We start from the raw sequence: 26,863 nt of genomic DNA, 5'->3' as shown, positions 1-26,863 counted from the left end.
TTTGGGGTCATCACCTCGAGGACTCCTCGTTATTAGTGACTTCGGATGGATGTTGGGGGTCTTTGTCCGTCGGCAGAACACCTTTGGGGCTGATCTGATGTATCATGTGATGGGGAGGTATCTGGATGGACTTCACCCCATGATGCCCCTGTCTGATCTCCTCCCTCCAGGCTCGGGTCGTGCTTTGCTGCCCCCTGGTGGGAGGATTGCTGCTCTGCAGGAATGATCTGGTGTCAGGGCTATGTGAGGCGTGTTTTGGGCAGATAAAGGCTTCAGGCCTGAGCAGCACTGGAGTGTGTGGCCCCCATCAGCGAGGATGCTGGGAGTTGCACTGCCGGTGTCGGTGCTGTCACTTCGTACAGTCTCAGACTTGGCCCCAATGTTTAGTCTGTGGATTTCGGGCCGAGTTCCCAGACGCTTGGACACCAAACTTTCATTACATCATTTTCTGCAGAACATTACCCCCGCGCCGCGGTCTGCGCAGCATTATGTGCTTAACCGCGTGTGTACCAGAGCCGAGGAGATACTGTCAGCTCAGCTGTGTATCTAATCCTCTCCTGTGTTAGACTGTCTGCTGAGCTGTGTATCTAATCCTATCCTGTGTGATACTGTCTGCTGAGCTGTGTATCTAATCCTATCCTGTGTGATACTGTCTGCTGAGCTGTGTATCTAATCCTCTCCTGTGTGATACTGTCTGCTGAGCTGTGTATCTAATCCTATCCTGTGTGATACTGTCTGCTGAGCTGTGTATCTAATCCTATCCTGTGTGATACTGTCTGCTGAGCTGTGTATCTAATCCTCTCCTGTGTGATACTGTCTGCTGAGCTGTGTATCTAATCCTATCTTGTGTGATACTGTCTGCTGAGCTGTGTATCTAATCCTCTCCTGTGTGATACTGTCTGCTGAGCTGTGTATCTAATCCTCTCCTGTGTGATACTGTCTGCTGAGCTGTGTATCTAATCCTCTCCTGTGTGATACTGTCTGCTGAGCTGTGTATCTAATCCTCTCCTGTGTGATACTGTCTGATGAGCTGTGTATCTAATCCTCTCCTGTGTGATACTGTCTGCTGAGCTGTGTATCTAATCCTATCCTGTGTGATACTGTCTGCTGAGCTGTGTATCTAATCTTATCCTGTGTGATACTGTCTGCTGAGCCCTGTATCTAATCCTATCCTGTGTGATACTGTCTGCTGAGCTGTATCTAATCCTCTCCTGTGTGATACTGTCTGATGAGCTGTGTATCTAATCCTCTCCTGTGTGATACTGTCTGCTGAGCTGTGTATCTAATCCTATCCTGTGTGATACTGTCTGCTGAGCTGTGTATCTAATCTTATCCTGTGTGATACTGTCTGCTGAGCCCTGTATCTAATCCTATCCTGTGTGATACTGTCTGCTGAGCCCTGTATCTAATCCTCTCCTGTGTCATACTGTCTGCTGAGCTGTGTATCTAATCCTCTCCTGTGCGATACTGTCTGCTGAGCCGTGTATCTAATCCTCTCCTGTGTGATTCTGTCTGCTGAGCTGTGTATCTAATCCTCTCCTGTGTGATACTGTTTGCTGAGCTGTGTATCTAATCCTCTCCTGTGTGATACAGTCTGCTGAGCTGTGTATCTAATCCTATAATGTAGTGGTTCCATGTTACAGATCCGAGCATCTCATCCTCTGGACGCCGTCTTGGAGGCACATTCAGCAGGTGTCTGTGCTGATGATGAGGATACACTGAGATCGGATAAAACTAGAAAACAGGTGAAGAAGGAAACAAAACTCTGAGCAGCGGCCAAAACCATCAATGACCAACCCTGCAGCCGCGAGCGCTCCACAACTCTCTACAGACAGATGCAGCTGAGTTGTGTACCACAAACAAGAAGAGTCACCAGGAGGAGCATCAGACGAGGATCATACATAGAGAGTCATGAGGAGGAGGATCATACATGAACAGTCACGAGGAGGAGGACCATGTGAGGATCATACATGAAGAATCACCAGGAGGTGGATCATATATGAAGAGTCACCAGGAGGAAGACCATACATGAATAGTCATGAAGAGGAGGATCAGGTGAGGATCATAAATGAAGAGTCACCAGGAGGAGGATCATATGTGAAGCGTCACCAGGAGGAGGATCAGGTGAGGATCCTACATGAAGAGTCACCAGGAGGAGAATCAGGTTGGGATCATATATGAAGAGTCACCAGGAGGAAGATCAGGTAAGGATCATTCATGGTCACCAGGAGGAGGATCAGATGATGATGATGATATATAGTTACAAGGAAGCAGACCGGGTGAGGATTGTACATGGAGAGTCACATGGAGGACAAGGATCAGGTTAGTATCAGATATAAGGACTCACAAGGAGAAGGATCAGGTGATGATCATTCATGAAGAGTCACAAGGAGGAGCATCAGGTGAGGATCATACATGAGGAATCACCAGGAGGAGGATCGAGTAAGGATAACAGATGAAGAGTCACCAGGAAAAGGATCGAGTGAGGATCGTAAATGAAGAGTCACCAGGAGGAGGACCAGGTGAGGATGATACATAAAGAGTCACAAGGAGGATCGAGTGAGGATCATCCATGAACATTCACCAGGAGGAGGATCAGGTGAGGATCATAAATGAAGAGTCACCAGGAGGAGGATCAGGTGAGGATCATAAATGAAGAGTCACCAGGAGGAGGATCAGGTGAGGATCATAAATGAAGAGTCACCAGGAGGAGGATCAGGTAAGGATCATAAATAAAAAGTCACCAGGAGGAGGATCAGGTGAGGATCATAAATGAAGAGTCACCAGGAGGAGGATCATAAATGAAGAGTCAACAGGAGGAGGATCAGGTGAGGATGATGCATAAAGAGTCACAAGGAGGAGGATCGAGTGAGGGTCATACATGAAGATTCACCAGGAGGAGGATCAGGTGAATGAAGACTTAAACATTGCAGACACAAGTGCTGATAACAGACAGTCAGAGGGTGGAATCGCCGCACGACTCGTACACATTTCATAAGTCGACCTCTCAGCTCTTGGCTCCATGTACAAATCATAACAAAACACCATAAATCATCTATGACAGATCTGGCGGGAGACCAGAAACCTCTAGATAGGAAACCACCAGGGATTGGAAAATTGTGGAGAGGGACAGGAAGATGTGAAGCCAATGGGAACGAGTCACAAAGTTCACGGCATCTTCTCCAGAAAGTTTGACCCTTTATTGATCGTGTCTGGAAATTTTTCAACATTTTGCCCTAAAAATCACAACAAAAACAGGACAATCGTCCAGAACTAGAAACTCGTCCCCTCATTGTCTGATTTTTGGATATTTCAGCTCTTAATTATACAGATTTTTATATTACTGGTCATCTCCACGGCCGGCTGCAATCACAAGTATCCAACCGAAATGTCTGAAATATCTGAGGGTTGTTCACCCCGTTGTTACGCCTTATGGTCCATCTCCCCGCTCACCAGTCCTGGAGCTCGTGTGACCTTTGTTTCTCAAGAGTTTCTCCTCTCTTGCGAGTTAGGTCTTCAGACTTCTTCATGATCTCTTTGATTGTGAATCTTGATGCTGCTCATCATCTTCCTCTTTTCTTGAATGTTCCGCAATGACGCAGTCTTCTACGATGAGCTTCATCTCCTCATAATGTCCCAGGAGAGGATGAGGCTTCTTTTAGTGAAGGAGATTTTTAAGGTTCTTTGACCCATTTCCACAATCCTCCACATAAACATCACGTCCCACTATGTATAATGTCTTCACCCGGCATCGGCGGTGCCAAACCAACCACAGTAAAGTCCCTGTCACACACAGAGACAGATCTTTGGCTGATCTGTGGTTGCAGTGAAATCATGGACATATTGTTCCATTTGTACACAGCCACAAACCTGGCACTGATTGTCCACAATTTCACTGCAACCACAGATCTACCACAGATCTACCACAGATCTACCACAGATCTACCACAGATCTACCACAGATCTACCACAGCTCTACCACAGATCTACCACAGCTCTACCACAGATCTACCACAGATCTACCACAGATCTACCACAGCTCTACCACAGATCTACCACAGATCTACCACAGATCTTCCACAGATCTACCACAGATCTACCACAGCTCTACCACAGATCTACCACAGCTCTACCACAGATCTACCACAGCTCTACCACAGCTCTATCACAGATCTACCACAGATCTACCACAGATCTACCACAGCTCTACCACAGATCTACCACAGCTCTACCACAGCTCTACCACAGCTCTACCACAGCTCTACCACAGATCTACCACAGCTCTACCACAGCTCTACCACAGATCTACCACAGATCTACCACAGATCTACCACAGCTCTACCACAGATCTACCACAGATCTACCACAGATCTACCACAGCTCTACCACAGCTCTACCACAGATCTACCACAGATCTACCACAGATCTACCACAGATCTATCTGTGTGTGTGACAGGGCCTTTAGGTGAGAAGTTTTTTGGCTCTCATGTCTTGTAGATTTGGTGACCCTATGTATGCAGGGGTGTAGCTATCTGGGTGCACAGATGGCAGCTGTATAAGGTCCTTAGAGCCTTTGTGGAGCCAGAAAATCCTCTACCCTATAGGAAAACTCTCAATGTCACCTGATAGGTGGGTGAGTACGCCTCTATGTATCACCCCCACAGAGGTCCGAAGCATTGGGAGGGATCTTTCTTTTGCTTCTTTTCATGTATTGCGGTCCCCACCTTTCCTCACTAACAGCCCGGACCATCCTGGGATGTACTGCTGAAGCTTGGTGGTTTGGAGAGTAGCACCATTTAAAGGTCTCCACCTTTCCTTGGACTATCGTGTCATGTGCTGCCCAGGGTTGGTGGTCCGGAGAGTTGCATCATTTGGGTTACTGCTGTGCAGTTCACCTTTGTCCCCAGTGGTCTCCTCTGGTCCTGGTGAGATTTCTCTCTTTTATGGTCCTCACCTTTGGTCGGTCATCCTGTCATGTGCTGTCCAGGGTTGATGGTCCAGAGAGTTGCACCATTTGGAGTAATTCTATGGGGGTCACCTTTGTCCCCTGTGGTCTTCTCTGGTCCTCGTGGAATTTCTCTCTTTTGTCACCTCTTTTATGGTTCTCACCTTTCCTCGGACCATTCTATTATGTGCTGCCCTTGATTGGTGGCCTGGAGAGTTACACCATTTGGGGTAATAAGATGGAGTTCACCTTTGTCCCTAGTGGTCTCCTTCAGTCCTGGTGGGATTTTTCTTTTCTTGTCACCTCAATTATGGTCCCCACCTTTCCACGGACCATCCTGTTCTGTGCTGCCCATGGTTGGGGTCAGCAGTTGGAGTAATCCTATGGATGTCACCTTTGTCCCCAGTGGTCTCCTCTGGTCTTGGTGGGGTTTCTCTCTTTTATGGTCCTCACCTTTCCTCGGACCATCCTGTCATGTGCTGCCCAGGGTTGGTGGTCCGGAGAGTTGCATCATGCGGGGTAATGCTATGGCAGTCACCTTTGTACCCAGTAGTCTCCTCCGGTCCTGGTGGGATTTCTCTCTTGTATGGTCCTCACCTTTTCGCGGACCATTCTGTTCTGTGCTGCCCATGGTTGGTGGTCAGCATTTGGGGTAATCCTATGGATGTCACCTTTGTCCCCAGTGGTCTCCTCTGGTCTTGGTGGGGTTTCTCTCTTTTATGGTCCTCACCTTTCCTCGGACCATCCTGTCATGTGCTGCCCAGGGTTGGTGTCTGGAGAGTTGCATCATGCGGGGTAATGCTATGGCAGTCACCTTTGTCCCCAGTGGTCTCCTCTGGTCCTGGTGGGGTTTCTCTCTTCTATGGTCCTCACCTTTCCGTGGACCATCCTTTTCTGTGCTGCCCATGGTTGGTGGTCAGAATTTGGGGTAATGCTATGGAGGTCACCTTTGTCCCCAGTGGTATCTGTCAGGGCCAGGCGGTCGGGCAGACCCAGGAGGTGGATCCACTGGGCCGAACTCTAAGATGGTGGTAAGGAGTCCGGTAGCTGAAGCACTATGGGCAGTAGAACAGTCCGTGCCAGTGAGTGTAACGAAGAAGTCCCTGGGACCACGGAGTCACAGATGGTAGTCCGGGTGACGTAGCTCAGGTTCGGAAGCCGAGGTGATGTCAGGCGGGGTCCGGAACCTTTGGAGCGTGATGACGGGTCACCGCAGGGATCCGAGATGGTACGGACTGTCAGATGGCAGACGGACAGCGTGCGGGGTTCGGGATTCAGCAGGACCGGATGGCGAGGCAGGAACAGCTCTAGAAGAGAGATACGTGAGTATGGCACGAAGACACAAGGAGACCTGACTCCTAGCTTGGAAAACACGAAGATCAGGCCCCGCCCTCTTGGACAATACACCCCTTTATACCCTGTACCTGTTTAGCCTCATTTCCTGTTAAAGGACGCTGGCCCTTTAAGAAAGGGTCAGTGACCGCGCGCGCGCCCTAATGCGCATGCGCGCAGCCCGGGTGCCAGAAGCCAGGGAAGGAGGCTGAGAAGAGGACGCAGGGGAGCCGGCCAGGGCCTGGGAAGCCGTCGGGCGCCGCGATCGGAGACCAGGGGGCCTGGGAAGGACGGGCACCGGAGCCAAGGACCCGGGGAGCGTGGCAGGTGAGCCGGGGAGCGGGGCTGAGGACCCGGGGAGCGGAGCAGAGGACCCGGGGAGGGGAGCCAAGGACCCGGGGAGCGTGACAGTACCCCCCCCCCCCACGCCCCCCTCCCCGCAACCGGGACATGAAGGCACGGATCAGAGGAGTGCCCACGTTCTCCCTGGGCTCCCAGGACCTATCCTCAGGACCATACCCCTCCCAGTCCACCAGGAAGAACTGGCGACCTCGTACGGTCTTCATGGCCACGACATCCCTTACCGCATAGACGTCGTCATCGGCAATAGGTGGAGGAGCCGGACTGGCAGCAGCGGAGAAGGGACCAAGGACAACCGGCTTGAGCAGGGAGACGTGGAATGAGTTGGGTATCCTCATCGTGGCCGGGAGCTGTAGCTTGTAGGAGACCTCATTGATCTTGCTGAGGACCTTAAACGGCCCGATGTAGCGAGGACCCAGCTTGTAGGAAGGTATCTTCAATCGGATGTACTGGGAAGCAAGCCAGACCAGGTCACCAGGAGAGAAACACGGAGGATCCAGACGCCTCTTGTCAGCGTGTTTCTTCATCCGCTGGGAAGCGCGTCCAAGGGACGCCTGGACAGAGTCCCAAATGGTAGCGAAGTCACGGGCTACAGTATCAGCCGCAGGGACATCCGAAGAAGGGGATATAGGCAATGGGACGGAGGGCTGAAGTCCGTAAACGACATGGAAGGGAGACTTGGAGGACGACTCACTGATGTGGTGGTTATGTGAGAATTCAGCCCAAGGCAGAAGCGTGGACCAGTCGTCGTGATGGGCGTTGACATAGTGACGTAAGAAGGATGTCAAGATTTGATTGACCCTCTCCACTTGGCCATTAGACTGAGGATGGTATGCAGAAGAAAAGTCCAGAGTTACTCCCAGATGGTTGCAGAGCGCCCTCCAGAAGCGGGAGGTGAACTGAGTTCCTCTGTCGGACACGATATGGGATGGAAAACCATGCAAGCGGAAGATGTGATGTATATAGGCTTCCGCGAGTTCCTGAGCAGAGGGCAGTCCAGCCATGGGGATGAAGTGAGCCATTTTGGAGAACCGGTCCACCACGACCCATATGACTGTGTGTCCAGAGGATAATGGCAAGTCCGTAATAAAATCCATCGCTATGTGTTGCCACGGCACTGAGGGTATAGGCAGAGGCAGAAGACGGCCATAGGGCAGGTGTTTGGGCGTCTTGTTCCTGGCACAAGAGGAGCAGGCAGAGACAAAAGCGGTGACGTCCGTGCGAAGGGATGGCCACCAGTAATGGCGTACAATCGCACCCCATGTTCTCTTCTGGCCTGCATGACCGGCTGTTTTTGAGGCATGACCCCAGTGTAACACTTTTTGCCTGTCAGTCTCAGAGACATAGGTCTTTCCGGGCGGTATCTGGGCCAGGGTGACAGGGGCCACCGGAATGATCTTGCTAGGAGAGATGATGGGTTGGGTAGTCTCTTCCTCCTGCTCCATGGGCATGAAAGACCTAGACAAGGCATCAGCGCGTACATTCTTGTCCGCGGGTCGGAAATGGAGCTGGAAGTCAAACCTGGCAAAGAATAGGGACCACCTGGCTTGCCGTGGGTTCAGTCGCTGAGCGGACCGCAGGTATTCCAGGTTCTTGTGGTCCGTGTAGATAATCACGGGGTACACTGCTCCTTCCAGGAGGTAGCGCCACTCCTCCAGAGCCAGTTTGACCGCCAATAGTTCTCGGTCACCGATGGTGTAATTACGTTCAGGCGCTGAGAAGCTCTTGGAGAAGAAACCGCACGTCACCATCTTGCCGGAGGAGGACTTCTGCATGAGCACTGCTCCGGCTCCCGAGGAGGAGGCATCCACCTCCAAGGTGAACTGGCGGTTTAACTCCGGACGGTGGAGTACAGGAGCGGAGGCAAATGCTCGCTTCAGAGAGCAAAACGCGGCGTCGGCCGCAGGTGACCAGTCCTTTGGATTAGCCTCCTTTTTGGTCAAAGCGGAGAGAGGAGCAGTCAGGGCAGAGAAGTGAGGGATAAACTGGCGGTAGTAGTTGGCGAATCCCAGGAACCGTTGGATTGCCTTCAGTCCAGAAGGGGGAGGCCAGTTGAGTATGGAGGAGACCTTCTTTGGATCCATCTGCAGTCCAGTGCCCGAGATGATGTATCCCAGGAAAGGGAGAGAAGACTGCTCAAAGACACACTTCTCGTATTTGGCGTAGAGACGATTCTCTCTCAGTCTTTGTAGAACCAGCTGTACGTTCTCTCTGTGGGTCTGGAGGTCCGGAGAGAAGATAAGGATGTCATCCAGATAAACTACTACACAGATGTAGAGGAGGTCCCGGAATATGTCGTTCACCAATTCTTGGAAGACTGCTGGTGCGTTACACAGGCTGAAGGGCATCACGCAGTATTCATAATGCCCATCGCGAGTATTAAACGCGGTCTTCCATTCGTCCCCAGAGCGGATACGAACTAGGTTGTAGGCACCCCGAAGATCCAGCTTGGTGAACACACGGGCTCCTCTGAGCCGGTCGAACAATTTGGGGATGAGCGGCAGAGGGTACTTGTTTTTAACCGTGATCTGATTCAGACCCCGGTAGTCGATGCATGGGCGTAGGTCACCCTCTTTCTTCTTAACGAAGAAGAAGCCTGCTCCCGCAGGAGAGGAGGATCTCCGGATGAATCCCCTTGCCAGGCTCTCTGTGATGTAGGTAGACATGGCCCTGGTTTCGGCTGGAGACAACGGATATATCCGTCCTCGAGGCGGTGTAGTTCCTGGGAGCAGGTCGATGGCACAATCGTAGGGACGGTGTGGCGGAAGTACCTCAGACTCCTTCTTGTCAAAAACGTCTGCGAAGGACCAATAGGCCGAAGGCAGTTCCGGTAGGTTCTCTGGAACCGGAGGTCGTCGGATGGGTTGTATGGACTTCAGACACTTCTCATGACAAGCAGGACCCCATCGGGTGATTTCGCCAGTACCCCAGCTGACTGATGGTTCGTGTGTCCGCAACCAGGGAAGTCCCAGCAGGATTTGATGGGACATGTGTGGAAGGACGTAGAGAGCGATGTTCTCGGTGTGCAGGGCACCGATACGCAGTTCGACCGGACTGGTGACCCAGGAGATGGTATCAGAGAGGGGTCTCCCATCCACAGAGGCAATCACTAGGGGCTTCTCGAGTGGAGTAACAGGCAGCTGGTACTTGTCCACCGTGGCCTGCTGGATGAAATTGCCTGCTGCTCCAGAGTCGAGGTATGCCTCAGCCGTGAAGCGCGTCTCTCCCGTTGACACTTGCACAGTCCACATAACCGGGTCTGAGAGAGTCCCAGCACCTAGGGTGGCCTCTCCTACCAACCCTAGGCTTTGGAGTTTCCCGGCCTTTCCGGACAGGAGCGTAGGAGGTGTGTGTCCTCTCCGCAGTAAACGCAGAGACCCTTGGCGAGCCGCTCTGCTCGACGTTGTTCAGACTGTCGTACTCGGTCGATCTGCATGGGCTCGTGGACGGGAATCCCAGCTGTTGATGACTGAGATACGGAGGGCTTCTGTGGAGGAGAGGAATGCCGTACCGGACGTCTCTCACGAGACAGCTCTTTGGAGCGCTCCTGAAAACGAATGTCCACTCGAGTTGCTAGGGCAATCAGGGCATCTAGGGTGGAGGGCACGTCACGACCCGCCAACTCATCTTTGATGCGACTCGAGAGTCCTTCCCAGAAGGCGGCTGTTAGGGCCTCATTATTCCACCCGAGTTCTGAAGCCAAAGTGCGGAAACGGATGGCGTATTGGCCCACCGTCAGTGTTCCTTGACGTAAGCGGAGGAGGGATGAAGCAGACGCAGAGGCGCGTCCCGGCTCGTCAAAGGTGCTGCGAAAGGCCTGCAGGAACTCTTGAAGATCCTTGGTCATAGGGTCCTCCTTCTCCCACAACGGGTTCATCCACGCCAGTGCCTCGCCCTCCAGGTGAGACATGATGAAGGCGACCTTGGCTTGGTCGGAGGCAAACAGATGTGGCAGCTGCGTGAAATGGAGGGAGCATTGGTTTATAAACCCCCTGCAGGACTTGGGATCTCCGGCGTACCGGGGTGGTGAGGCCAAACGCAGTCTGGAAGCATCCGAAGAAGCAGCCACGGGAGCGGGGGACGTGGCTTGACTAGTGGCGGCTTGGGATGTCGAAGACGTGACTGCCGCTTGTAGCGTGGTCAGGCGGGTGTCCACGGAAGTCATAAAGTTCAGCATGCGGGTCTGGACTTCACGCTGGCGTTGGAGTTCCTCTTGCAAGGCTGCTAGTGCTGCAGCGGGATCCATGGCCTGATCTTACTGTCAGGGCCAGGCGGTCGGGCAGACCCAGGAGGTGGATCCACTGGGCCGAACTCTAAGATGGTGGTAAGGAGTCCGGTAGCTGAAGCACTATGGGCAGTAGAACAGTCCGTGCCAGTGAGTGTAACGAAGAAGTCCCTGGGACCACGGAGTCACAGATGGTAGTCCGGGTGACGTAGCTCAGGTTCGGAAGCCGAGGTGATGTCAGGCGGGGTCCGGAACCTTTGGAGCGTGATGACGGGTCACCGCAGGGATCCGAGATGGTACGGACTGTCAGATGGCAGACGGACAGCGTGCGGGGTTCGGGATTCAGCAGGACCGGATGGCGAGGCAGGAACAGCTCTAGAAGAGAGATACGTGAGTATGGCACGAAGACACAAGGAGACCTGACTCCTAGCTTGGAAAACACGAAGATCAGGCCCCGCCCTCTTGGACAATACACCCCTTTATACCCTGTACCTGTTTAGCCTCATTTCCTGTTAAAGGACGCTGGCCCTTTAAGAAAGGGTCAGTGACCGCGCGCGCGCCCTAATGCGCATGCGCGCAGCCCGGGTGCCAGAAGCCAGGGAAGGAGGCTGAGAAGAGGATGCAGGGGAGCCGGCCAGGGCCTGGGAAGCCGTCGGGCGCCGCAATCGGAGACCAGGGGGCCTGGGAAGGATGGGCACCGGAGCCAAGGACCCGGGGAGCGTGGCAGGTGAGCCGGGGAGCGGGGCTGAGGACCCGGGGAGCGGAGCAGAGGACCCGGGGAGGGAAGCCAAGGACCCGGGGAGCGTGACAGTATCTTCTGGTCTTGGTGGGATTTCTCTCTTCTATGGTCCTCACCTTTCCGTGGACCATCCTTTTCTGTGTTGCCCATGGTTGGTGGTCAGCATTTGGGGTAATGCTATGGCGGTCACCTTTGTCCCCAGTGGTCTCCTCTGGTCCTGGTGGGGTTTTTCTATGGTCCCCACTTTTCCTCGGACCCTCCTGTCATGTGCTGCCCAGGATACTCGTGTGTACAGGGCTGGACGGTGGCATCGCAGCCCCTCGTCCTGTGCGCCATTTACACATCCCCCCGTCTCAGTCCTCCCGTCACATCCCTGGAGTAGGGGAGGCTGTGGAAGGAGGGGGCCCAGGACCAGACGCTCCATATAAATACAAGACCTTAAATAGCAACCCCACACTACACAGGACACAGCAGACATGGAGGTAAGGGGGAGCGCAGCGCTGTCTGCGGGGGGCACCACGGCTGAATGTGGGTCAAGGGGTTGAGGGAAATCTGGCCTGAAAATGGGGTCACCACAGGACTGACGGGGGTGGAAGACATCGCATCTTAAAGGGATAGTCCATGCTGACCAGGACTTTGTGGTTTGTTGTGTTGCAGGCTGCGGGGCGCCCCGGGACACTACATCCTCCTCCTCCTGCTGGCCGCCCTCAGCTCAGTGGGGAGTCAGCAAACGGGAAAGCAGAACGGGGATCATTGTAAGTGACATGTAAGGTGGACGTCCAGGACCCTGCGCCCCCGGATGCAGCAGAGCTGGACGTGTACCTCTCTACAGCTCCAGTGCTGGGGCATCGCAATAACTCTACACGTTCTAGAGAAAACCCACAAATCATTGTATCACTTTATACCTGACAAACTCAGCTCTGCTACATCTGACAAACTCAGCTCCACTACATCTGATGAGCTCAGCTCTGCTACACCTGACAAACTCAACTCCACTACATCTGACAAACTCAGCTCCACTACATCTGATGAGCTCAGCTCTGCTACACCTGACAAACTCAACTCTGCTACATCTGATGAGCTCAGCTCTGCTACACCTGACAAACTCAGCTCCACTACATCTGATGAGCTCAGCTCTGCTACACCTGACAAACTCAACTCTGCTACATCTGATGAGCTCAGCTCTGCTACACCTGACAAACTCAGCTCCACTACATCTGATGAGCTCAGCTCTGCTACATCTGACAAACTCAGCTCCACTACATCTGATGAGCTCAGCTCTGCTACACCTGACAAACTCAACTCCACTACATCTGACAAACTCAGCTCCACTACATCTGATGAGCTCAGCTCTGCTACACCTGACAAACTCAACTCTGCTACATCTGATGAGCTCAGCTCTGCTACACCTGACAAACTCAGCTCCACTACATCTGATGAGCTCAGCTCTGCTACACCTGACAAACTCAACTCTGCTACATCTGATGAGCTCAGCTCTGCTACACCTGACAAACTCAGCTCCACTACATCTGATGAGCTCAGCTCTGCTACACCTGACAAACTCAGCTCCACTACATCTGATGAGCTCAGCTCTGCTACATCTGACAAACTCAGCTCCACTACATCTGATGAGCTCAGCTCTGCTACACCTGACAAACTCAACTCTGCTACATCTGATGAGCTCAGCTCTGCTACACCTGACAAACTCAGCTCCACTACATCTGATGAGCTCAGCTCTGCTACACCTGACAAACTCAGCTCCACTACATCTGATGAGCTCAGCTCTGCTACATCTGACAAACTCAGCTCCACTACATCTGATGAGCTCAGCTCTGCTACACCTGACAAACTCAACTCTGCTACATCTGATGAGCTCAGCTCTGCTACACCTGACAAACTCAGCTCCACTACATCTGATGAGCTCAGCTCTGCTACACCTGACAAACTCAGCTCCACTACATCTGATGAGCTCAGCTCTGCTACATCTGACAAACTCAGCTCCACTACATCTGATGAGCTCAGCTCTGCTACACCTGACAAACTCAACTCTGCTACATCTGATGAGCTCAGCTCTGCTACACCTGACAAACTCAGCTCCACTACATCTGATGAGCTCAGCTCTGCTACACCTGACAAACTCAGCTCCACTACATCTGATGAGCTCAGCTCTGCTACATCTGACAAACTCAGCTCCACTACATCTGATGAGCTCAGCTCTGCTACACCTGACAAACTCAACTCTGCTACATCTGATGAGCTCAGCTCTGCTACACCTGACAAACTCAGCTCCACTACATCTGATGAGCTCAGCTCTGCTACACCTGACAAACTCAGCTCCACTACATCTGATGAGCTCAGCTCTGCTACATCTGACAAACTCAGCTCCACTACATCTGATGAGCTCAGCTCTGCTACACCTGACAAACTCAACTCTGCTACATCTGATGAGCTCAGCTCTGCTACACCTGACAAACTCAGCTCCACTACATCTGATGAGCTCAGCTCTGCTACACCTGACAAACTCAGCTCCACTACATCTGATGAGCTCAGCTCTGCTACATCTGACAAACTCAGCTCCACTACATCTGACAAACTCAGCTCCACTACATCTGATGAGCTCAGCTCTGCTACACCTGACAAACTCAGCTCCACTACATCTGATGAGCTCAGCTCTGCTACATCTGATGAGCTCAGCTCTGCTACACCTGACAAACTCAACTCTACTACATCTGACAATGTTGTGAAATTCAAGTCGTCTCTCAATCATATGACAAAGTCTGGACATCTAAATGTCAATCTGTGTCAGCTCTGCTTCATGCCGCTAACAGCTCTGCAACATCTGAAAGTCATTATTTGCCGCTTGTGACAAACTCATCTCAGCTCAATCTGGTAAACTTGTCTCAGCTAGTTCTGAAAAATGAATCTAACAAATTCATCTCTACTACATCTGACAAACTCATCTCTAAACATGACAAACTCAGCTCTGCTACATCTGATAAGCTCAGCGCTGCTACATCTGACAAACTCAGCTCTGCTACATCTGGTAAACTCATCTCAGCTAGTTCTGCAAAATGAATATCCGAGTAATCTAACAAATTCATCTCTACTACATCTGACAAACTCATCTCTAAACATGACAAAACCAGGACTGCTACATCTGATAAGCTCAGCTCTGCTACATCTGACAAAGTCAGCTCTGCCACATCTGATGAGCTCAGCTCTGCTACATCTGATAAGCTCAGCTCTGCTACATCTGATAAACTCAGCTCCGCTACATCTGCTCCGCTACATCTGCTCCGCTACATCTAGACTTCTTTTTCTAGTGGTATGCACAGGTAAGTGGTTGTCCTGTGGTTGACATCTGTTGCAGTGTAGACGGGCGGTGTAGCAGAGCTGGGGTGTAGTGTAGAGGGGTGGTGTGGCAGAGCCGGGGTGTAGTATGGAGGGGCGGTGTAGCAGAGCCGGGGTGTAGTGTAGAGGGGCGGTGTAGCAGAGCTGGGGTGTAGTGTAGAGGGGTGGTGTAGCAGAGCTGGGGTGTAGTGTAGAGGGGCGGTGTAGCAGAGCTGGGGTGCACTGTAGAGGGGCGGTGTAGCAGAGCTGGGGTGTAGTGTAGAGGGGTGGTGTGGCAGAGCCGGGGGTGTAGTATGGAGGGGCGGTGTAGCAGAGCCGGGGTGTAGTGTAGAGGGGCGGTGTAGCAGAGCTGGGGTGTAGTGTAGAGGGGTGGTGTAGCAGAGCTGGGGTGTAGTGTAGAGGGGCGGTGTAGCAGAGCTGGGGTGCAGTGTAGAGGGGCGGTGTAGCAGAGCTGGGGTGCAGTGTAGAGGGGCGGTGTAGCAGAGCTGGGGTGTAGTGTAGAGGGGTGGTGTAGCAGAGCTGGGGTGTAGTGTAGAGGGGTGGTGTAGCAGAGCTGGGGTGTAGTGTAGAGGGGCGGTGTAGCAGAGCTGGGGTGTAGTGTAGAGGGGCGGTGTAGCAGAGCTGGGGTGTAGTGTAGAGGGGCGGTGTAGCAGAGCTGGGGTGTAGTGTAGAGGGGAGGTGTAGCAGAGCTGGGGTGTAGTGTAGAGGGGTGGTGTAGCAGAGCTGGGGTGTAGTGTAGAGGGGCGGTGTAGCAGAGCTGGGGTGTAGTGTAGAGGGGCGGTGTAGAAGAGCTGGTGTGTAGTGTAGAGGGGCGGTGTAGCAGAGCTGGGGTGTAGTGTAGAGGGGTGGTGTAGCAGAGCTGGGGTGTAGTGTAGAGGGGCGGTGTAGCAGAGCCGGGGTGTAGTGTAGAGGGGCGGTGTAGCAGAGCTGGGGTGTAGTGTAGAGGGGCGGTGTAGCAGAGCCGGGGTGTAGTGTAGAGGGGCGGTGTAGCAGAGCTGGGGTGTAGTGTAGAGGGGCGGTGTAGCAGAGCCGGGGTGTAGTGTAGAGGGGCGGTGTAGCAGAGCTGGGGTGTAGTGTAGAGGGGCGGTGTAGCAGAGCCGGGGTGTAGTGTAGAGGGGTGGTGTAGCAGAGCTGGGGTGCAGTGTAGAGGGGCGGTGTAGCAGAGCTGGGGTGCAGTGTAGAGGGGCGGTGTAGCAGAGCTGGGGTGTAGTGTAGAGGGGTGGTGTAGCAGAGCTGGGGTGTAGTGTAGAGGGGCGGTGTAGCAGAGCTGGGGTGTAGTGTAGAGGGGCGGTGTAGCAGAGCTGGGGTGTAGTGTAGAGGGGCGGTGTAGCAGAGCTGGGGTGTAGTGTAGAGGGGTGGTGTAGCAGAGCTGGGGTGTAGTGTAGAGGGGCGGTGTAGCAGAGCTGGGGTGTAGTGTAGAGGGGCGGTGTAGCAGAGCCGGGGTGTAGTGTAGAGGGGTGGTGTAGCAGAGCCGGGGTGTAGTATGGAGGGGCGGTGTAGCAGAGCTGGGGTGTAGTGTAGAGGGGCGGTGTAGCAGAGCTGGGGTGTAGTGTAGAGGGGCGGTGTAGCAGAGCTGGGGTGTAGTGTAGAGGGGCGGTGTAGCAGAGCCGGGGTGTAGTGTAGAGGGGTGGTGTAGCAGAGCCGGGGTGTAGTATGGAGGGGCGGTGTAGCAGAGCTGGGGTGTAGTGTGGGGACAGTGGGATCTCACTATGACCTCATATTTCTCACATCTGTGCAGAGGAGCGATGCTCTGCAGCTACATTCCAGCGGAGCCCAGTGGACGCCTGACACTCGATGCTCCCCACCTGAGCCCCAGCCTCCCCCCACTCTGGGGGGCGCAGACTTTCCAGCTGTTTTTTTGGCCCCCGGAGCTCGCACCTGTTCTCAGGCTCAGACTATTTACATAGTAAGGTCAGGGCTGGATTTTGAGGGATTCTCCATAGATTCGACACTTCAAGTGTTTCTCAGACATTTGCCCATTGGATACAATGTATCACGTCCATTCTTTGTTTCTTCTGCACAGCCCCCTCTTATTTTATACTCCAGTCACATCCTAACCTGCGGCAGTCATTGGCTTCGCTGTGGTTTGGGCAGACGCACCTTAAAGGGGTTGTCTGGTTTCAGAAGAAAAGTCTGCAGTTCTCTATGTTATTGCAGACAACTGATTGTGACAGTACACAATGCGCATACTGTCAGGATTCCTCTGTGGTGGGTGGTCACCTGCAGACTAGACTTCTGCAATTCTCTTCTATTGAAAGAAGCCACGTGCCCTTTTCACACTGTCAGGATTCCCCTGCTGTGGGCAGTCACCTGCAGACTAGACCTCTGCCATTCTCTACTAATGAGAGAAGCCGGGCGCCCTGTGCACACTGTCAGGATTCACTTGCGATGGACAGTCACCTGCAGACTAAACTTTTGCAATTCTCTTCTATTGAGAGAAGCCGCACCCTGTGCACACTGTCAGGATTCCCCTGCTGTGGGCAGTCACCTGCAGACTAGACTTCTGCCATTTTCTTCTATTGAGAGAAGTCGGGTGCCCTGTGCACGCTGTCAGGATTCCCCTGCTGTGGGCAGTCACCTGCAGACTAGACTTCTTCCATTCTCATCTATTGATTGAGAGAAGCCGGGTGCCCTGTGCACACTGTCAGGATTCCTCTGCGGTGGGTGGTCACCTGCAGACTAGACTTCTGCCATTCTCTTCTATTGAGAGAAGTCGGGTGCCCTGTGCACACTGTCAGGATTCCCCTGCTGTGGGTGGTCAGTTGCAGACTAGATTTCTGCCATTCTCTTCTATTGAGAGATGCCACGTGCCCTGTGCACACTGTCAGGATTCTGCAGACTGCAGTCACTTACAGGAATGCAGACCTTTCTTCTGAGACCGCACAACACCTTAATGACTTTCCCGAGCTACTAAAAGTTACCCTTAAATGCAGTGCATTGTGGGAGATGCAGAAGATGTGACTTTATACACCACACCCGTCCCTCAGCAAGATGTGATCTGAGAGATCACAGAAAACCAGCAGACTTGTGAATGCAGCTCTGGAGGTGACTGGAGGATAAGACATGATGTAACAGCAGAATAGTGACTACAGCTCTGGAGGTGACTGGAAGATAAGACATGATGTAACAGTAGAATAGTGACTGCAGCTCTGGAGGTGACTGGAGGATAAGACATGATGTAACAGCAGAATAGTGACTGCAGCTCTGGAGGTGACTGGAGGATAAGACATGATGTAACAGCAGAATAGTGACTGCAGCTCTGGAGGTGATTGGAGGATAAGACATTATGTAAGAGCAGAATACTGACTGCAGCTCTGAAGGTGACTGGAGAATAAGACAATATAACAGCAGAATAGTGAGTGCAGCTCTGGAGGTGACTGGAGAATAAGACACAATGTAATAGCAGAATAGTGACTGCAGCTCTGGAGGTGACTGGAGGATAAGACACGATGTAACAGCAGAATAGTGACTGCAGCTCTGGAGGAGACTAGAGGATAAGACATGATGTTGTGGCGCCCCTGAGGCTTCCGTCGCCACAGGTCATTGCACCCCATCCAGCGGTGTGATGCCCCATTCTGGGAGAGGAAGAGAGTGAACTCCGGTCCCCTGGTAAATCCACACTACACCCATTGCTAGGAACACACTGGGACCAGGGAAAGTGGCAGTTACCCTCCCATGCTGCATGCTGGGAGGGGCCGTAAGACCCATCCCTGCTCCTATAGGGTAGAACAGGGCAACTGGGGAGGTGGGAGGAGCCACAAGAGAGCAGACACAGAGAGGAAGGTCAAGTTAGTAAGTTTCAGTTTACCTCAGGGAGTGAGAGGGTGAGGAGCCAGCATGTAGCTGTGAAAGAGAAAGGAGCTCTGTGAGCTCAGAGTGTCCACAACAGAGAAAGAAAGCAACAGAGTCGAAGAGAGAGTGCGGAAGGAGAAGGAGGCCTGCTGGAGGCAGGCAAGGAGGAGAAGTAAAGAGGAGAGAAAAGCCCCAAGTCGGTCAGGGGCTAGAAAGAAGAAAAGAGACGCTTCCTGGTGAAGATCCTGGGACTCGAAGGGTCCAGGTGACACCACGCAGAGAACAGAAGGAGTCGCAGGGCCACGGGTAGCTGTAGAGCTGTCCAGGGCAGTTTAGAGCTGCGGTGGCCTGTTCCACAAGAACATCGGTGGAGGGATCAAGCTGCGACAGGGGACGGTCCCTAGAGACTGGAGGAGTGCAAAATCATCTCCAAACAGTAAAAACCGAGGCCCAGGGAATGTTGTAGACTCCCCGGGCCAGAACCCATAGCAGACCTTCCAGAAAAGGGGTAATCAGCCGACAGGTGACCCCCCAGCCTGGAGGCTGTAGTGGAGGCTAAGCAAGGTTTATCCTATCAAAGGCAAGGCTAAGGAAGACAGCAGAAGATAGAGACACTAAAGAGAAGGGTACCGGCTTTTACTCTCAGAATCACCCAGAAATGGCGGAGGTCCCTGACAGTGGTCTCAGCAGTCCAAGGGTTCCTGCAAGACTGTGACAAGAATTGTGAGTAAAGAACTTGAAACTGTACCCTTGAAGTCGCCTTTGTTATTTCAGCTGCATAGACATTCACAAGCACCAACTGTGCCCCGGGGCATTGCTCCACCTGTGGGGAGTAGTACCACCATTGCTGCCATATCATCCCCCGGAGGCCTCATACAGCAGCGGCGGCTTAATAGCCGCATACCACAGGTGGCGTCACGAACACAAACTTTATTCACCAAGCCACATATTCTACTGACATCCACCAGTGCCACGGAGCCAGGCCCAGCCACCACTGACTACCACCGGACTAGTCCGGCCCGGCACCGGGTGTCCCATAGCCCTGGGGTGGGCGAGTCAATGTAACAGCAGAATAGTGAGTGCAGCTCTGGAGGTGACTGGAGGATAAGACATGATGTAACAGCAGAATAGTGACTGCAGCTCTGGAGGATAAGACATTATGTAACAGCAGAATAGTGACCACAGCTCTGGAGGAGACTAGAGGATAAGACATGATGTAACAGCAGAATTGTGAGTGCAGCTCCGGAGGTGACTGTTGTCTGACCCCTATGTTGACCCCTATGTTGACCTCTGGTGTTGTTGCAGTGTGCTCCACCTCTGACCAGTATCCTGTAGATTGTGAAGATGTCTGTGAGAACGGAGACGAGGACAGCGGCCCGTACGTCATCTACCCGGCCGGCCCGGGCATCGCGGTGCCCGTGTACTGTGACATGGCCACTGATGGCGGGAAGTGGACGGTGGGTGCCCGGCTCTGCGCCTTCACCGGTCACATCTCCGGCCTGTGCTGATAGCAATCTTCTGTTTTGGGCTTTCGGGTCACAGGTCATCCAGAAGAGGTTCAACGGCTCGGTGAGCTTCTACCGGGGATGGGGCGACTACAAGGCCGGCTTTGGTAGAGCGGACGGAGAGTACTGGCTGGGTGAGTGACCGTCCTCTTCCTGTCCACCACCAATATGGCCGCCTTTATGGCTCCTCTGTGGGCTGTCGCCATCTCATCCTGACCCTGGACTGGCAAATCTCCCCCCAAATTACTGCAAATCAGGGGCCTGGTAGAGCTGGGAGGTCCACAGAGGGGTGAGGGCCACCATTATACCACTGCCCTCTTCAAGGATGGAGGCTGCACTTCAGACCATCGCTCCTCCGCAGACCATCGCTCCTCCGCAGACCATCGCTCCTCCGCAGACCATCGCTCACACCCGTCTCTTCCCATAGGGTTACACTACATGTATCTCCTCACTCTCCGGAATAAGTACGAGCTGAGGATCGACCTGGGAGACTTCGAGAATAACATGACCTTCGCCAGGTATTCGGAGTTCTCCATCTCCCCGTACAGCATCAACCCCGAGGAGGACGGATACTCGCTGCACGTGGACGGCTTCACTGACGGAGGGGCAGGTAACCACCACATGGACTCACGGGTGACGGGGCCATAAGATGAGGTTACAGAATTAGAGGGGACCCCAACTGCTGTACCTGCCCCCACTAATGAAGGCATTGATCCACAACATCCCCTGCAGCTTCTCTGGTGGGTTTCTGTAGAGCATCTCCCAAATACACATTGTATCAGACGGTACCAGTGACATAGATTGAGCGGGTGTTAGAGGATGAACCCATCGTCCCCCAATGTCACCAACCCTGCAGATTGTGATTGGATCCTGAGGGCACCTGACTGCAACAGGGGGCCTATTTGTGCCCCAAATCCATTCATCGTTCCAGAACTGAAAGGAAAGATCTCTGACATTGGAGGGATCTTTCCTGGAAGTTTCAGTTTTCACCTGTAGGAAACTAGGATTGTATCTCATGCCCTGGCATGATAGGAAGGGGCAGTGGTAGTATGACCCCACCTCTAGGGGCAGTGGTAGTATGACCCCACCTCTAGGGGTACTGGTAGTATGACCTCACCTCTAGGGGCATTGGTTGTATGACCCCACCTCTAGGGGTACTGGTAGTATGACCCCCACCTCTAGGGGCAGTGGTTGTATGACCCCACCTCTAGGGGAATTGGTAGTATGACCCCACCTCTAGGGATAGTGGTAGTATGACCCCACCTCTAGGGACAGTGGTAGTATGACCCCACCTCTAGGGACAGTGGTAGTATGACCCCACCTCTAGGGACAGTGGTAGTATGACCCCACCTCTAGGGGTAGTGGTAGTATGACCCCACCTCTTGGGGCAGTGGTAGTATGACCCCACCTCTAGGGGTAGTGGTTGTATGACCCCCACCTCTAGGGGCAGTGGTTGTATGACCCCCACCTCTAGGGGCAGTGGTTGTATGACCCCCCCTCTAGGGGTAGTGGTTGTATGACCCCACCTCTAGGGGTAGTGGTTGTATGACCCCACCTCTAGGGGCAGTGATTGTATGACCCCAGCTCTAGGGGCAGTGGTTGTATGACCCCACCTCTAGGGGCAGTGGTTGTATGACCCCACCTCTAGGGGCAGTGGTTGTATGACCCCACCTCTAGGGGCAGTGGTTGTATGACCCCACCTCTAGGGGAATTGGTAGTATGACCCCACCTCTAGGGATAGTGGTAGTATGACCCCCACCTCTAGGGACAGTGGTAGTATGACCCCACCTCTAGGGACAGTGGTAGTATGACCCCACCTCTAGGGTTTAGTGGTAGTATGACCCCACCTCTAGGGGTAGTGGTAGTATGACCCCACCTCTAGGGGAATTGGTAGTATGACCCCACCTCTAGGGGTAGTGGTAGTATGACCCCACCTCTAGGGACAGTGGTAGTATGACCCCACCTCTAGGGACAGTGGTAGTATGACCCCACCTCTAGGGACAGTGGTAGTATGACCCCACCTCTAGGGGTAGTGGTAGTATGACCCCCACCTCTAGGGGTAGTGGTAGTATGACCCCACCTCTAGGGGAATTGGTAGTATGACCCCACCTCTAGGGGTAGTGGTAGTATGACCCCACCTCTAGGGGTAGTGGTAGTATGACCCCACCTCTTGGGGCAGTGGTAGTATGACCCCACCTCTAGGGGTAGTGGTAGTATGACCCCACCTCTAGGGGTAGTGGTAGTATGACTCCCACCTCTAGGGGCAGTGGTAGTATGACTCCCACCTCTAGGGGCAGTGGTAGTATGACTCGCACCTCTAGGGACAGTGGTAGTATGACCCCACCTCTAGGGGTAGTGGTAGTATGACCCCACCTCTAGGGGCAGTGGTAGTATGACTCGCACCTCTAGGGACAGTGGTAGTATGACCCTACCTCTAGGGGTAGTGGTAGTATGACCCCACCTCTTTGGGCAGTGGTAGTATGACCCCACCTCTAGGGGTAGTGGTAGTATGACCCCACCTCTAGGGGTAGTGGTAGTATGACCCCACCTCTAGGGGTAGTGGTAGTATGACCCCACCTCTAGGGGCAGTGGTAGTATGACCCCACCTCTAGGGGCAGTGGTAGTATGACCCCACCTCTAGGGGCAGTGGTAGTATGACCCCACCTCTAGGGGCAGTGGTAGTATGACCCCACCTCTAGGGGCAGTGGTAGTATGACCCCACCTCTAGCAGCAGTGTTAGTATGACCCCACCTCTAGAGGGGCAGTGGTAGTATGACCCCACCTCTAGAGGGGCAGTGGTAGTATGACCCCACCTCTAGAGGGGCAGTGGTAGTATGACCCCACCTCTAGAGAGGCAGTGGTAGTATGACCCCACCTCTAGAGAGGCAGTGGTAGTATGACCTCACCTCTAGAGAGGCAGTGGTAGTATGACCCCACCTCTAGAGGAGCAGTGGTAGTATGACCCCACCTCTAGAAGGGTAGTGGTAGTATGACCCCACCTCTAGAAGGGTAGTGGTAGTATGACCCCACCTCTAGAACGGTAGTGGTAGTATGACCCCACCTCTAGAAGGGTAGTGGTAGTATGACCCCACCTCTAGAAGGGTAGTGGTAGTATGACCCCACCTCTAGGGGCAGTGGTAGTATGACCCCCACCTATAGGGGTAGTGGTAGTATGACCCCACCTCTAGAAGGGTAGTGGTAGTATGACCCCACCTCTAGGGGCAGTGGTAGTATGACCCCCACCTCTAGGGGTAGTGGTAGTATGGCACCACCTCTAGAGGTAGTGGTAGTATGACCCCAACTCTAAGGACAGTGATAGTATGACCCCCACCTCTAGGGGCAGTGGTACCGTCAGTGGTAGGAGTGATTTGCATACACTAGGATTATTGGTTGGGGTGGTCTGTACCCACTTTTATGGCTAGTAGTAGCGATGTTCAGTAACCAATTCTAGGGGCAGTGGTAGAGGTGGTCTGCACCCACTTCTAGGGACAGTGGTTGGGGTTGTCTGCACACACTTCTAGGGGCAGTGGTCAGGGTGGTCTGCACCCACTTCTAGGGGTAGTGGAAGGGGTGGTCTGCACACACCTCCAGTAGCAGTGGTAGGGATGGTCTGTACTCATGTCTAGGAACAATGGTGGGGCTGATCTGCTCACACATCTATGGGTAGTAGCAGGGATGATCTGCTCACTCTTCTAGGGGCAGTGGTAGGGGTGGTCTGCTTACACTTCTAGGGGCAGTGCAGGGGTGATCTGCTCACACTTTCACACTTCTAGGGATAGTGGTAGGGGTGGTCTTCTCACACTTCTAGGGGCAGTGGTAGGGGCAGTCTGCACATACTTCTAGGGGCAGTTGTAGGGGAGGTCTGCACACACTTTTAGGTGCAGTGGTCGGGGTGATTTGTACCCACTTCTAGGGGCAGTGGTATGGGTGGTCTACACACACTTCGAGGGGCAGTGGTAGGGGTGTCTGCACCCACTTTTAGGGACATTGGTAGGGGTGGTCTGCATACAATTCTAGGGACAGTGGTAGTGGTGCTCTGTACCCACTTTTAGGGGCAGATGTAGTTGTGGTCTGTACCAACTTTTATGGGCTGTGGTAGGGGTGGGCGGCTTACACTTCTAGGAACAGTGGTAGGAGTGGTCTGCACACACTTTTAGGGGTAGTGGTAGGAGTGGTTTTTACACACCTTCAGGGACAGTGATAGGGGTAGTTTGTACTCACTTTTATGGGCTGTGGTGGGGTGGTCTGCATACATTTCTAGGGGCAGTGGTATTGGTGGTCTGTACGCCCCTCTAACCACCTTCCTCATTGTGTGCAGGTGATTCTCTGTCCTACCACAGTGGGATGAAGTTCTCCACGTATGACAGTGACCGCGATGTCAATCTCCAGAACTGTGCTGCGCTCTTCACCAGTGGCTTCTGGTTCAGAGCATGTCATCTGGCTAACTTGAATGGCGCTTACCTCCCTGGCACTCACCTGGCCTTCGGTAGCGGCATCATCTGGTCTCATTTGAGGGGTTTTTATTATTCTCTGAAGACCACGGAAATGAAGATCAGACGGCAGTGATGTCCTCCTGACAAGTGAAGACTCGTTATATGGATGATTACTATCTCGTTATATGGATGATTAGTAGAATCTTGTGCACACGGGAGATGCCAGGAAACTCATGTAATCCTAAATCTGTATCCTAACCCCTGACTTGACCCTTTCTACCTGTGCTTGGATGTTGTAGACCCCCTAGCAGCCCCTCTGCATGTGCCCAGCTCCTCAGTCCTTGGTTACAGTTACTGTTGATGTTACATAGAGGTTGTTGTACCTCCTGAACTTGTAGTAAATGCTCAATAAACAGCGACACAATGAAATGTGCCTCGTTATGAGAGATCACGCTCAGATTATTACTCACAATAGCAGTGTATGGCAGTTATCAGCTTTATAATGCCTCGTGGTGGAGCTGCTGATGGTGTGGTCGGTTTATAGACGATGTCCACAGCGTTGACTTTATAAAGGGTTCTCCACTTTGACTTGTTAGAAGGATTCCTTAACAAGAAGCACAAAATACCTCGCGCTGAGGCCCCCAATTCAGCTGTGACCTGACAGTGAGTGTTATATTTCCCAGCAGCGCCACCACAGGCGAAATGAAGTATTACACAGAGCTCCTTCATATCAATATGTTTTCTGTGATATTCAGGTAAGGACAGGTCCTCCAGATACAAACTGCTCTACGGTCTGAGCAAAACATGAGGGTCCTGAACAGAGGACCCCTCGAATCAGAAAAAAATAATAGGATTTATGAAAATGAGTTTTCTAACATGGACACAATGTTACTCTGTTCATTGTAGTTGTGCCTCCTCTGTGTCTCCATATAGTAATAGTGCCCCCTCTGATCCTCCATATAGTAATAGTGCCCCCTCTGGTCCTCCATATTGTAATAGTGCCCCCTCTGTGTCTCCATATAGTAATAGTGCCCCCTCTGTCTTCCATATAGTAATAGTGCCCCCTTTGGTCCTCCATATAGTAATAGTGCCCCCTTTAGTCCTCCATATAGTAATAGTGCCCCCTTTGGTCCTCCATATAGTAATAGTGCCCCCTCTTGTCCTCCATATAGTAATAGTGCCCCCTCTGATCCTCCATATAGTAATAGTGCCCCCTCTGGTCCTCCATATTGTAATAGTGCCCTCTCTGTGTCTCCATATAGTAATAGTGCCCCCTCTGTCTTCCATATAGTAATAGTGCCCCCTCTGTGTCTCCATATAGTAATAGTGCCCCCTCTGTCTTCCATATAGTAATAGTGCCCCCTTTGGTCCTCCATATAGTAATAGTGCCCCCTTTAGTCCTCCATATAGTAATAGTGCCCCCTTTGGTCCTCCATATAGTAATAGTGCCCCCTCTTGTCCTCCATATAGTAATAGTGCCCCCTCTGGTCCTCCATATAGTAATAGTGCCCCATCTTGTCCTCCATATAGTAATAGTGCCCCCTCTGGTCCTCCATATAGTAATAGTGCCCCCTCTGGTCCTCCATATTGTAATAGTGCCCCCTCTGTGTCTCCATATAGTAATAGTGCCCCCTCTGTCTTCCATATAGTAATAGTGCCCCCTTTGGTCCTCCATATAGTAATAGTGCCCCCTCTTATCCTCCATATAGTAATAGTGCCCCCTTTGGTCCTCCATATAGTAATAGTGCCCCCTCTTGTCCTCCATATAGTAATAGTGCCCCTATTGTCCTCCATATAGTAATAGTGCCCCCTCTGGTCCTCTATATAGTAATAGTGCCCCCTCTGGTCCTCCATATAGTAATAGTGCCCCCTCTGGTCCTCCATTTAGTAATAGTGCCCCCTCTGGTTCTCCATATAGTAATAGTGCCCCCTCTGTCCTCCATATAGTAATAGTGCCCCCTCTGGTCCTCCATATAGTAATAGTGCCCCCTCTGGTCCTCCATATAGTAATAGAGCCCCCTCTGGTCCTCCATTTAGTAATAGTGCCCCCTCTGGTTCTCCATATAGTAATAGTGCCCCCTCTGTCCTCCATATAGTAATAGTGCCTCCTCTTGTCCTCCATATAGTAATAGTGCCTCCTCTTGTCCTCCATATAGTAATAGTGCCCCCTCTGGTTCTCCA

The 26,863-nt window shown here is 52.6% G+C and overlaps 1 protein-coding gene across 1 annotated transcript; it reads left to right on the top strand.

Moving 5' to 3' along the window:
* The first annotated feature begins 2,028 nt into the window (after window positions 1–2,028).
* LOC142246795 (microfibril-associated glycoprotein 4-like) lies at window positions 2,029–25,111 on the top strand. Its single transcript, XM_075319846.1, has 8 exons — window positions 2,029–2,124; window positions 3,332–3,507; window positions 11,880–12,083; window positions 12,259–12,356; window positions 20,050–20,201; window positions 20,287–20,383; window positions 20,677–20,859; window positions 24,568–25,111. The coding sequence occupies exons 1-8, from the start codon at window positions 2,029–2,031 to the stop codon at window positions 24,813–24,815; spliced, it is 1,254 nt and encodes a 417-aa protein (XP_075175961.1). The 3' UTR covers window positions 24,816–25,111.
* The last annotated feature ends 1,752 nt before the right edge of the window (window positions 25,112–26,863 follow it).

The sequence above is a fragment of the Anomaloglossus baeobatrachus genome, chromosome 7 (assembly GCF_048569485.1).
Source record: "Anomaloglossus baeobatrachus isolate aAnoBae1 chromosome 7, aAnoBae1.hap1, whole genome shotgun sequence".
Classification (NCBI taxonomy): Eukaryota; Metazoa; Chordata; class Amphibia; order Anura; family Aromobatidae; genus Anomaloglossus; species Anomaloglossus baeobatrachus.
The sequence above is the reverse complement of the archived record's forward strand: the minus strand, read 5'-3'. Positions and strand labels throughout refer to the sequence as shown.

What these genes read in the sequence shown, in the direction of transcription:
- LOC142246795 (XM_075319846.1), top strand. Translation starts at nt 2,029, where the DNA reads ATGAATAGTCATGAAGAGGAGGATCAGGTGAGGATCATAAATGAAGAG. An exon ending in GAGTTTCTCCTCTCTTGCGA is followed by an intron (nt 3,508 to 11,879) that starts GTTAGGTCTTCA and finishes TGTGCTGCCCAG; the next exon opens with GATACTCGTGTGTACAGGGC. An exon ending in AAAGCAGAACGGGGATCATT is followed by an intron (nt 12,357 to 20,049) that starts GTAAGTGACATG and finishes GTGTTGTTGCAG; the next exon opens with TGTGCTCCACCTCTGACCAG.